Source organism: Mustelus asterias, chromosome 13 (assembly GCF_964213995.1).
Source record: "Mustelus asterias chromosome 13, sMusAst1.hap1.1, whole genome shotgun sequence".
Classification (NCBI taxonomy): Eukaryota; Metazoa; Chordata; class Chondrichthyes; order Carcharhiniformes; family Triakidae; genus Mustelus; species Mustelus asterias.
This window is the reverse complement of record NC_135813.1, coordinates 53,949,488-53,963,259: the sequence shown is the minus strand read 5'-3', so window position 1 is coordinate 53,963,259 and position 13,772 is coordinate 53,949,488. Positions and strand designations below refer to the sequence as shown.

Here is a 13,772-nt window from a genome sequence, read left to right as displayed (position 1 = left end):
TTCAAATCTTCAAGAAGTACTTTTGTTACACCCTGGGTTACACAATCATATAGTTAGATATTGGACTGTTTCGGCACACCTCCAGGCAGACCGCTTATGAGGCCATCTGAGGGAATGGCTAAAACTAGGTTTGAAACTTGCAACACCCATTTTCAGTCGTAGAATGTACAGCCAAGACCTTAAGCTTAAGTTTATTTATTAGTGTCACAAGTAGACTTACATTAACACTGCAATGAAGTTACAGTGAAAATCCCCTAGTCACCACACTCTGGCGCCTGTTTGGGTATACTGAGGGAGAATTTAGCATGGCCAATTCACCTAACCAGCACATCATTCAGACTCTGGAAGGAAACCGGGGCACCCGGAGGAAACCCACATAGACACGGGGAGAACATGCAGACTATGCACAGACAGTGACCCAAGCCAGGAACTGAACTCAGATCCCTGGCACAGTGCTAACCACAGTGCCACCATGCTGCCCATACTTCAATGAACCATAAAAAATAATTAATTAAAACTTCATAGATAATATGTTTTAATAAAGCTCAAAACAAAAATGACAATCTGAAGCTTCAGGTAACTTCAACAAAGGATTTTTGTATTTCCACAACCCTTTCTGATTTCCTGTGATTACGGATACTTTGGCATGCAGCAATGCCAAACAATATACTGTGTGAACAGCCAGCACTGAAGTTAGTTGCCAGTTTTTAATGTATTATAGGGGTACTATCAATCCTTGAATGGGTTTGTAGCCTTATTATTCACTCTACCTTATACTGTTTTCAGTTAAAGACTTGCATTTGTATAGCACCTTTCATGACCTCAGGATGTCCCAAAGTACTATACAGCCAATGAAGTATTATTGAAGTGTACTCACTACAGTCGTTGCTTCCTTCAGTGTAATTAGATAATGACCATGTTATTGCAGATTTTTGAATTATCGCATCTGATTAATTCACAACTAATCAAATTTCTGCTGAACATCTCAATAACACGGCTTCCCAGATCAATACCATCAATAATTTGGGGAGTGAGATGATGGTTATAACTTGGTTTTGAAGGGCAATATCAGAACTGATCCAGGGAAATTGTACATTATGGTGAAAGATTCAATTCACACATACAGAAACTAGGAAATAAGAAGCGAGGATGAAAATGGAACCTTTCACCAGAGTGTAAAAATCCACAATATATTGCTTTTATACTTTTCTGTTTAACTGCTTAATATTCTGCTCTCTAAGGCAATTGTAATGGACCCTCAAGATATTGATGACATTGAAACACAGGACAGATTAAAGAGCTACAATTGGTTACTGAAAGATCCCACAACCTCATAACCACATCAGAGTAAAAAGACAGCACACAAGAGATAGGAGCAGGACTAGACCATACCACCAGCCGAGCCACTCCACCATTTAATAGGATTTTTTGCTGATCTTTGGCTTCAATGCCACTTTGTGCTTTGACTGTGGAATATGCTGCAGAAATGCAGCTTTTACTACACATTGAAACTGGCCAAACAGATCAAAGGATGAGAATTAATAACCTGTAAAACAAGATGAATGTGCTAATCTTACTGCATATTTACCTGTAGAATGATCTCTGCAACTGAACTGGGCAGTAGCTGTGAATGAACCAGTTGGACTAACACACGATAAACTCCCTGCTGAAACACAAGACAAAGCGGGAACTCATCCAGTCTGTTAGGTTTGTGATGGATCATTATTTAAAGCAATCCAAGAATAATTCGATTGCTCTGCTGTTTCTGCATTTCCTTTAAAAGGTGCAATAGGTTCTACATCAGAGCCTTCCATGATTTTCACAGTAACTTCATTGCAGTGTGAATGTAAGCCTGCTTGTGACTAATAAATAAACTTTACTTTATAAGCCCAATTCTTGTCTTTTCCCCAAAACGTTACGACCTGCCGTTACATTTCCCATTCTGTTAGTCCATTTCTCCAGAGTTTTAAAAAATTCCTCCTCAATTTGACAAATTTCCGGCTTTGTCATCAGTCAATTGAGAGAAGAAGATCCAGACATTTCTCCGGTAAAATCAAAAAGGAGCCCAGCACTGACCCCCTGGGGAATATCATATCCAGCACAGAACCCCTGGGGAATAACATATCCAGCACCTACTCACTGGGGAATATCATATCTAGCACCTACCCCCTGGGAATATCATATCTAGCACCTACCCCCTGGGAATATCATATCTAGCACCTACCCCCTGGGAATATCCTATCTAGCACCTACCCCCTGGGAATATCATATCCAGCACCTACCCCCTGGGAATATCATATCTAGCACCTACCCCCTGGGAATATCATATCTAGCACCTACCCCCTGGGAATATCATATCCAGCACCTACCCCCTGGGAATATCATATCTAGCACCTACCCCCTGGGAATATCATATCCAGCACCTACCCCCTGGGAATATCATATCCAGCACCTACCCCCTGGGAATATCATATCTAGCACCTACCCCCTGGGAATATCATATCCAGCACCTACCCCCTGGGAATATCATATCCAGCACCTACCCCCTGGGAATATCATATCCAGCACCTACCCCCTGGGAATATCATATCTAGCACCTACCCTCTGGGAATATCATATCTAGCACCTACCCCCTGGGAAATATCATATCCAGCACTTACCCCTGGGGAATATCACATCCAGCACCTACCCCCTGGGGTGTATAATATCCAGCACCTACCCCCTGGGGAATATCATATCCAGCACCTACCCCCTGGGGAATATCATATCCAGCATCTACCCCCTGGTACGTAACATATCCATCACCTACCCCATGGGGAATATTATATCCAGCACCTACCCCCTGGGCAATATCGTATCTAGCACCTACCCCCTGGGGAATATCATATCCAGCACCTACCCCCTGGGGAATCTCATATCCAGCATCTACTCCCTGGGGAATACCATATCCAGGATCTACTCCCTGGGGAATATCATATCCAGCATCTACCCCCTGGTACGTAACATATCCATCACCTACCCCCTGGGGAATATCATATCCAGCACCTACCCCCTGGGGAATATCATATCCAGCACCTACCCCCTGGGGAATATCATATCCAGGATCTACTCCCTGGGGAATATCATATCCACCACCTACCCCCTGGGGAATATCATATCCAGCATCTACCCCCTGGTACGTAACATATCCATCACCTACCCCCTGGGGAATATCATATCCAGCACCTACCCCCTGGGGAATATCATATCCACCACCTACCCCCTGGGGAATATCATATCCAGCATCTACCCCCTGGTACGTAACATATCCATCACCTACCCCCTGGGGAATATCATATCCAGCACCTACCCCCTGGGGAATATCATATCCAGCACCTACCCCCTGGGGAATATCATATCCAGGATCTACTCCCTGGGGAATATCATATCCACCACCTACCCCCTGGGGAATATCATATCCAGCATCTACCCCCTGGTACGTAACATATCCATCACCTACCCCCTGGGGAATATCATATCCAGCACCTACCCCCTGGGGAATATCATATCCAGCACCTACCCCCTGGGGAATATCATATCCAGCACTTATCCCCTGGAAAATATCACATCCAGCACCTACTCCCTGGGAAACATCATATCCAGCACCTACTCCCTGGGGAATATCATATCCAGCACCTACTCCCTGGAAAATATCACATCCAGCACCTACTCCCTGGGAAACATCATATCCAGCACCTACTCCCTGGGGAATATCATATCCAGCATCTACCCTGTGGGCTGTATGATGTCCAGCATCTAGCCCCGGTGCGTATCATATCCAGCATCTACCCCCTGGGGAATATCATATCCAGCATCTACCCTGTGGGCTGTATGATGTCCAGCATCTAGCCCCGGTGCGTATCATATCCAGCATCTACCCCCTGGGGAATATCATATCCAGCATCTACCCCCTGGGGTGAATACTATCCAGCACCTAGCCCCGGCGCGTATCACAACCAGCACCTATCCGCTGGGGAATATCGTATCCAGTCCCTACCCGCTGGGCTATATCATATACAGCACCTACCCCCTGGGGAATATCATATCGGTGCTGGATATGATATTCACCAGGGGGTAGGTGCTGGATGTGACATTTCCCAGGGGGTAGGTGCTGGATATTATACACCCCAGGGGGTAGGTGCTGGATGTGATATTTCCCAGGGGGTAGCTGCTGGATATGATATTCCCCAGGGGGTAGATGCTGGATGATATTCCCCAGGGGGTAGATGCTGGATATGATTTTCCCCAGGGAATAGGTGCGAGATATGATATTCCTCAGGGGGTAGATGCTGGATAAGATATTTCTCAGGGGGTCGGTGCTGGATATGATATTCCCCAGGGGAATATCATATCCAGCACCTTCTCCCTGGGGAATATCATATCCAGCATCTACTCCCTGGGGTGTATCATATCCAGCATATACTCCCTGGAGTGTATCATATCCAGCACCTATCCCCTGGGCTGTATCATATCCAGCACCTACCCCCTGGAGAATATCATATCCAGCATATACTCCCTGGAGTGTATCATATCCGGCACCTATCCCCTGGGCTGTATCATATCCAGCACCGAATCCCTGGGGAATAGCATATCCAGCACCTACTCCCTGTGAAATATCATATCCAGCACATACCCTCTGGGGAATATCATATCCAGCACCTACCCCGTGGGGAATATCATATCCAGCACCTACCCCCTGGGGAATATCATATCCAGCACCTACCCCCTGGGGAATATCATATCCAGCACCTACCCCCTGGGGAATATCATATCCAGCACCTACCCCCTGGGGAATATCCACATCCTGTGGACGTTGCTGGCTGGGCCATCCCTAATTGAAAAATACATTAAAATACATCCCTAAGTGAAAAAATACATTAAAGAAAAAAGTGAAATACCCGAGAGGGTAGGTGCTGGATATGAGATTCCCCAGGGGGTAGGTGCTGGATATGAGATTCCCCAGGGGGTAGGTGCGGGATATGAGATTCCCCAGGGGGTAGGTGCTGGATATGAGATTCCCCAGGGGGTAGGTGCTGGATATGATACTCCCCAGGGGGTAGGTGCTGGATATGAGATTCCCCAGGGGGTAGGTGCTGGATATGAGATTTCCCAGGGGGTAGGTGCTGGATATGAGATTCCCCAGGGGGTAGGTGCTGGATATGAGATTCCCCAGGGGGTAGGTGCGGGATATGAGATTCCCCAGGGGGTAGGTGCTGGATATGAGATTCCCCAGGGGGTAGGTGCTGGATATGATACTCCCCAGGGGGTAGGTGCTGGATATGAGATTCCCCAGGGGGTAGGTGCTGGATATGAGATTTCCCAGGGGGTAGGTGCTGGATATGAGATTCCCCAGGGGGTAGGTGCTGGATATGAGATTCCCCAGGGGGTAGGTGCTGGATATGATACTCCCCAGGGGGTAGGTGCTGGATATGAGATTCCCCAGGGGGTAGGTGCTGGATATGAGATTCCCCAGGGGGTAGGTGCTGGATATGATATCCTGTGGATGTTGCTGGCTGGGCCATCCCTAATTGCCCTTGAACTGAGGTGGCCTGTTCCGAGGACATTTAAGAGTCAACCACATTGCTGTGGACATGCAGCCACATGTAGGCCGGACCAGGTAAGGACAGCAGATTTCCTTCCCTAAAGGACATTAGTGAACTAGATGGATTTATGCAACAATCAATGACAGTTTCATGATCACCATTACTGAGACTAGCTTTCAATGCAGATTTTAGTCAAATTAAAATTCCATCAGCTGCCATGGTGGGATTTGAACCTGTATTCCTAGTGCATTAGCCTGGGTCTCTGGATTACTGACCCAGTGACATTACCACTACACTCATGTATACCACATCCAACATCGACCCCTGGGGTATTCCATTTCCAACATCGACCCTGGGGTATACCATTTCCAACATCGACCCTGGGGTATACCATTTCCTAGCCTTCGCTAATCAGAGCAGGAACCATTCTCCCTCTTCTTCCTGTCCAAATATCTTTCAATTCAGCATGATTTATTTTTGTCACTCTGGCCTCTGCTAGTTTGGACACAGGAGTTCGATTGTCTGCTCTCCTGTTACCTTGTTTATCCCCCTCACTCTTTGAACCTGGGTGTTACATTGGGTTTACTGTCCCATGCCACAGCATTGAATACATTTAGGTGTAGTCTCTGACACATTTCACCAGCCTAGAGTGCAACTATCAGGGTCAATGTCTTACTTACATTGAACTCTGCTAATCATTTCAGAATCAATTTCTTTATCATTTACTCTATCACAGAGTATAAATCAAGAAATAATGAAGCTTTGTAAGAAAAGTACAACACTAATTGTGGGAGAGATTTTAATCTTCACTTAGAGTGGACAAATCAAATTGGGAAAAGAAGTCCTGTGGATGAGTTCATTGAGTGTATTCAAGAAAGTTTCTTAAAACCATACATTCTGAAACCAAGCAGAAAACAGGCTAATTTATACCTGATGATGTGGAATGAGACAGGATTAATTTATAATCAAATAGTAAAGCTTTCTCTAGGTAATAGTGATCATAGCATGATACAATTTCACATTCAGTTTGAGGATAAGGAATTTGGGTCTGATAGTGTCGTAAACATAAATAAAGGCATTTACAAGGGTACATAAGAACATAAGAAATAGGAGCAGGAGTAGGCCATCTAGTCCCTCGAGCCTGCCCCGCCATTCAATAAGATCATGGCTGATCTGAAGTGGATCAGTTCCACTTACCCGCCTGATCCCTATAACCCCTAATTCCCTTACCGATCAGGAATCCATCTATCCGTGATTTAAACACATTCAACGAGGTAGCCTCCACCACTTCAGTGGGCAGAGAATTCCAGAGATTCACCACCCTCTGAGAGAAGAAGTTCCTCCTCAACTCTGTCCTAAACCGACCCCCCTTTATTTTGAGGCTGTGCCCTCTAGTTCTAGTTTCCTTTCTAAGTGGAAAGAATCTCTCCACCTCTACCCTATCCAGCCCCTTCATTATCTTATAGGTCTCTATAAGATCCCCCCTCAGCCTTCTAAATTCCAACGAATACAAACCCATTCTGCTCAGTCTCTCCTCATAATCAACACCCCTCATCTCTGGTGAACCTTCTCTGCACTCCCTCCAAGGCCAATATATCCTTCCACAAATAAGGGGACCAATACTGCACACAGTATTCCAGCTGCGGCCTCACCAATGCCCTGTACAGATGCAGCAAGACATCTCTGCTTTTATATTCTATCCCCCTTGCGATATAGGCCAACATCCCATTTGCCTTCTTGATCACCAGTTGCACCTGCAGACTGGGTTTTTGCGTCTCATGCACAAGGACCCCCAGGTCCCTCTGCACAGCAGCATGTTGTAATTTCTTTCCATTTAGATAATAATCCAATTTGCTATTATTTCTTCCAAAGTGAATAACCTCGCATTTGTCAACGTTATACTCCATCTGCCAGATCCTCGCCCACTCACTCAGCCTGTCCAAATCTCTCTACAGACCTTCTACGCCCTCCACACGATTCACTTTTCCACTTATCTTTGTGTCGTCTGCAAACTTTGTTACCCTACACTCAGTCCCCTCCTCCAGATCGTCTATATAAATGGTAAATAGTTGAAGCCCCAGTACCGATCCCTGCGGCACGCCACTAGTTACCATCTGCCAACCAGAAAAGCACCCATTTATTCCGACTCTCTGCTTCCTGTCGGATAGCCAATCCCCAATCCACACTAACACCCTACCCCCAACTCCGTGTGACCCAATCTTCTTCAGCAATCTTTTGTGAGGCACCTTATCAAACGCCTTTTGGAAATCCAAAAACTTCGCATCCAACGGTTCCCGTCCGTCAACCGCACTAGTCAAATCTTCATAAAAATCCAACAAGTTCGTCAAGCACGACTTTCCCCTCATGAATCCATGCTGCGTCTGCTTAATCAAACCATTCTTATCCAGATGGCCTGCTATTTCTTCTTTAATGATGGATTCCAGCATTTTCCCAACTACAGACGTTAAGCTAACCAGCCTGTAGTTACCCGCCTTTTGTCTATTTCCTTTTTTTTAATGATGACTGAGTTGGCTAAAGAGGAATGGGAAAATGAGTTAAAAAGCAAGACTGTAAGAGAAGCAATGGCAAACATTGAAGCAGATATTTCATAACACTGAAAATGGTACGCTGTATCAGGAAAGAAACACTTCATAAGAAGGATGAACTGCCCCTGACTAACTAAGTTAAGGATGGCACTAAATTGAAAGAAAAGTTGTACAATGCTGCAAATATTAGTGGTAACCCAAAGGATTGGGAAAATTTGGAAACCAGCAAAGGCTGACTAAAATCAAAGTAGGGAAAAATCAGAATATGAGAGAAAACTAGCAAAAAAAATAGAAAAACAGACAGTAAAAGTTTGTACAAGTATACAAAAAAGAGAGTAGCTAAAGTAAGCAATGTTCCCATGCTGGGTGAGACTCGGGAACTAATAATGGGAAACAAGGAAATGGCGGAGACTTTGAACAAGTGTTTTGTAACTGTCTTCAAAGCAATAGGAAAAAAAAGCATCTCAAGCATATTAGAAAATCAAGAAGAAAAAAGGTTGTGAGGAACTCAAAACAATCACTATCACTGAAGAAAATGCAACAGGAAAGCTAATGAGACTAAAGGCTGACAAGTCCCCAGACCCAATGGCTGGTACCAAAGATAGTGGATGCATTGGCTGTAATGTTCCAAAATTCCCTAGATTCTGGACAGGTCCCAGTGGACTGGAAAACTGCAAATGCAATACCTCATTTCAAGAAAGAAAGACAACAGAAAGCAGGAAACTATAGGCCAATTAATCTGACATCTGTCATTGGGAAAATACTAGAATCCACTACAGAGGGCAGTAATAGAACATTTAGAAAATCATAATAAAATCAGGCAGAGTCAACATGGTTTAGTGAAAGGAAAATTGTGTGTCACAAATTTGGTGGAATTCTTTGTGGATATAACAAGCAGAGTAGATAAAGGGGAACCAGTAGGTACAGTGTATTTGAATTTGCATGTAATAATATGCCACAAAAGCAGTTACTGAACAAGAGCTTATGGTGTTAAAGGGTGATACATCAACATGGATAGAAGCCTTGGTTAGCTAACAGATAACAGAAAACCAGGATTGGTCCAAGTCAGCATGGATTCACTAAAGGGCAATCGTGCTTGGCAAATCTTCTGCAATTTTTTGAGGATGTGACCAGTAGAGTGGGCACGGGTGAACCAGTGGATGTTGTGCATCTGGACTTTCAAAAGGCTCTTGACAAGATCCCACACGAGAGATTAGTGAGCAAAATTAAAGCTCATGGTATTGGGTGTAACGTATTGATGTGGATAGAGAACTGGTTGGCAGACAGGAAGCAGAGAGGTGTCCTTTTCAGAGTGGCAGGGAGTGACGTGTGGGGTACCGCAGGGTTCAGTGCTGGGACCCCAGCTATTCACAATATACATTAATTATTTGGACAAAGGAATAGAATGCAATATTTCCAAATTTGCAGATGACACCAAGCTGGGTGGCAGTGTATGTTGTGAGGAGGATGCTAAGAGACTGCAGGGTGACTTGGGTAGGCTGGTTGAGTGGGCAAATACACGGCAAATGCAATATAATGTGGGTAAATGTGAGATTATCCACTTTGGTGGCAAAAACAGGAAGGAAGATTATTATCAGAATGGTAGTAGTTCAGGAAAAGGGGAAGTGTAATGTGACCTGGCCTCCTTCTACACTGTGGGGATTCTATGAAAATAAGGGACCTTCCATTAAAAAACGAGATGAGCAGGAATTTCTTCTCTGAAGATCATCAATCTTTGAAATTCTCTTCCACAGAGAGTAATCAATGCTGGATCATTGAATATATTCAAGGTCGATTTACACAGATTTTTGCTCGATAAGGGAGTCAAGAGTTATGGCAGACAGGAAGGAAAGTGGAGTTACAGCCACAATCATAGCACTCTTATTGACTAGTGCAGTAGGCTTGAGGGACTGAATGGCCTATGTCTGCTCCTATTTCTTAAGATCTCATGATCTACTCTTACATCCACACCCATTGCTTGCTGTACAATTAATGCTCTCTCTTCACCAATCATTTCAAAACAAGAATGTAAAATAGTTATTAAATATTCCCAACACCTTCAGTTTCTACAATTACACTTTCTCTGTTATCCCAGAGTGGTCCTACCCTCTCTTACTCTCTTCAGGAGTCCACCACTGAGTTTTTTTCCCCTAAGCTGAAAAGGCCAAATTTCTCCAGTCCTTTCTTGTAAATCCCAATGCTGTTGATCAGCTCCATGGTTCTTCTCTTCATTCCCGTCAGCGCTGAAATATCTCCCTCAGGTCTCAATAACCTGAACTGGATACACTTTTCTAGATGAGGCCTGACTGGAGCCCATAGAGTTAAATTATGACTTCCTCTACTTTTGAAACTACTAGTTTAGCCATGTGGTTCAACACCCTATTTGCTTTGCTGTTTGTTGCTGTATGTGTTAGGTATGTAAACTATTAGTCTGTTAAAAGTCCTGGAAAAGACACAATTAACTAAACAAGAAATAAAAAAATCGATGAACCACTTTACCTTGAGGGATCTGATTCATTATCATCTTAAAGTGGAGATCTGTTGCAAAATAAAAACCAACTTGTTAGATGGAGAAATAAACTATTTGAGAAGAGGAACACAGCACTCAGTTCATTACCAGAGGGTGAAGCCTTTCTAGAAAGTCACTGAGCATTCTACAATACACCCGAATCCCGGTTACAGCAATGTCACTCGGATTTCAGTAAAGATCTTGCATTGAAATAGCATTTTTCACAGTACCAGGATGTCCAAAAATGCTTCACAGCAAATCAAGTACTTTTGATTAGAAGTCAATGTTATCATGCAGGAAAACAGCAGTCAATTTTCACAGAGCAAGATCCCAAAAACAGCAAATAATAAATGATCAAATAGTCTTTTCTCAAGTGATTGAGGGATAAATATTGGCCAAGACACCAGAAAAACTCCCTTCCTTAAAATAGTGCCAATCTTGAGGTTGTTCCAAAACAGAGCATCTCACCGAGACAGTTTTTGCCTAGGTTCCATTCTCAAATTTCTGGCATGAACCCAAATCCCGCCCTTCCTGCTGGCGGGATCAGCCGGTCCTGCCAACAGCGCACTTTCGCTGCAGGTTTCCCAGCGGCACGGGGTGGATTCAATGAGAAATCCCATTGACAGCAGCAGGATCAGAAGGTCCCGCCGCTGGTCAATGGTGGATCACCTCCCACCAAGAAATATGCCACAAGGGGAGGCCAGAGAATCCCACCCACAGTCTTATTACTTGAAGGGGAGAAAGCTACAAATTGAGCCAAGTAAATTACAAGTGTGTGTGAAATTTCCATGTTGCATACACTTCATTTGAGAATCCCTCAAAGGTTCAATTCGATAACCCACCTTTCTGAATTTGGGTTGCACCTGGAAAGATGGCCTTGAGCTGCACCATCATCACAGATGACATCTACCCTGGGTCACATGTTTCTGCCCTGGGTCTTCATGTGACTGAACAGGTAATTCTCAACCCACAGATCTTTGGACAGGTGGAGCAGGATATCCCAAGAAATTGGGCTCCAGAGAGCAGGATTTGCCTTTTTCTTTCTTTCTCTCTGTCTCATTGCTAAGATGTTGTGACTCAAAGCGTGGTACAGCTCGATGGACAAGTTGTTGCCATTTTGAATGATTGGCAGCAAGCTCCTTCCAGTCACTAACGTTAATGCTGCTGCACTTCAAGAGCTACAGAGTGTCTTTGAAGTGTTTTCGTTGTCCTCCCCTGGAACATTGGCCATTTGGGAGTTGGGAAAACAAGACCTGGCAGGTAGAGGAGACGCTTTTCGGCAATCTAGACCCAGTGTCCAGCCCATCAAAGTTGACATCGCAGGCGTTTTGCCTGAATGTTTATGGAGTTGGCTTCAAAAAGGACACTACCTACCATCTGTTTGGCACTCCCATTAAATCCGGAGGATGTGGTGAAGGCATTACTGATGGAATTTCTCTACCACTCTTGTTTGTTGTTGATCCACAGTCCAGATCTGACTGCAGTAAAGGAGTGTGGCAACAACATCTTTGTTAATTGCAAAGGTTTTTGTTATCAGACACTCACTGCTGTAGTTTGTAGAAGACTGAGCTGGTGCAGGATCTCCTAGTCAGTGGTGGCCTTTCAGAAAAGGGTGGCTGCCAGGATACAGGAAATCTCTCTCCTTCAATATATATGAGAGGTGGAATATTTGGCTGACGGGTCTGAGTTGGTGAGTTTTGCTTTGGAAACATTCAAAAATAGGCCAAGTTTTTGCATGCAGGATTGAAGAAACCAAGTGTGGCTTGTAGATCATGTGCAAACTGTAGATCATGTATGTTCATGGTGGTCAGTTTAGTTTTGGAGGCGACTGAAGAGTTTTCCACCTGGACAATAATGAATACTAACATCAGAGGTGAATAGCACTGTCAGATAGATTGTAAGTAGTATGGGGCCTAGCAAACAGCCCTGTCTGACCCAAGTCAGGATTTTGAAGAGTGATGTTGAGCTGTATAAGACTAGGACAAAGCACTGATAGTTACAGGGGTGTTGCTGGATGTGGGAATAGTTTATGGGAATGATTAAGATCATTGAATCATACCACACAACAGAGTAAGACTAAGTATGATGGCACATTGGCACCAATAAGATAAATTACTCTCGTGACAATGGTATAATTGTAATCATATCTTACCAAACTTAAGGAAATATTGCAAGACTGAGACACCTGATCTATGCTCGAGTAAATCACCAAACTGAAATATTGGGTGGGAGTTTAAGGCCTCACACGTCCTGAAATCGTAAAATCCCACTCGAGGTCAATGGACCTTTCTGTGGTCCGCCCCTCACCCGCACCAATTCCCATGGCGGTTGGGGCAGTAGAATTCTAGCTATTAACTCTGTCTCTCTCCACAGATGTTGCCTGGCATGCTGAGTATTTCCAGCACTTTCTGCTTTTCTTACAGGCTTTGAGTATTTTGTTTTCTGTATTAAGAAAATGTTTGTTCACTGGTTATTGGAACAGCACACAAAGGGAAGGTAGATAAGCACGTAGCTCACATCTCTATAATGCAAAACTGAAGAAGTATCTGGGAGAACAACATTATCAAGTGCAACTGCCAGGATTCTATAGATGGAGAAAGAACGACTACAACAATGATTTAACAACAATAATGTCAGTAATGGCTTTAAAATGTCTATTCTGGCTGAGAGTTAAGCATGCTGGAATTTTTGGTCACCTTGTAATTAAAACCAGATACAGGTTGTAAAGTTGCTGTGAGCCATGGCCTGGTCTGCGAATTGTGACTTGAAGATTCGTGTTGACCAAATATGGGAAATTGTTTACTTTGATTAGACCTGATGGCACCAAAGTTTGTGGATTTTAGGGGCTATCTGAACCAAGCATAATGGCATCATTTACAAGTAATTTCATCGGGTCAAGTATCGGTTTCCAGTTATACCATTGGCTAGACGCCAGAGAATCTTCTGGAAGCGTGTGAACCATTTTTGAGGATAAAAGACACATAGATGTCTCTAGCGAGAACTCTAAAGACTAACCATCGCAAGAATTGTGCCCTGCTTCAGAGAGACCATGGAGACAGATTCTACATCGGGAACAGACTTGACCACTTCATTCTAACCGGGTAGTGTTTGTTTTCAGTTAAAGAGCTAATGCTC

At 44.0% G+C, this 13,772-nt stretch overlaps 1 protein-coding gene across 3 annotated transcripts in view; it reads right to left on the bottom strand.

Moving 5' to 3' along the window:
* ccdc74 (coiled-coil domain containing 74) overlaps positions 1–13,772 on the bottom strand; it is a 72,234-nt gene that overhangs the window by 21,708 nt on the left and 36,754 nt on the right. The window contains exons 3-4 of one of the 3 annotated variants that reach the window (XM_078226776.1): positions 10,628–10,666; positions 1,589–1,666 (exon numbers count right to left, since the gene is read on the bottom strand). In XM_078226776.1, coding sequence (XP_078082902.1) covers positions 1,589–1,666; positions 10,628–10,666 — 117 coding nt within the window. The remainder of the gene's footprint in view (positions 1–1,588; positions 1,667–10,627; positions 10,667–13,772) is intronic. The other 2 variants (XM_078226777.1, XM_078226778.1) reach the window with 2 other exon arrangements.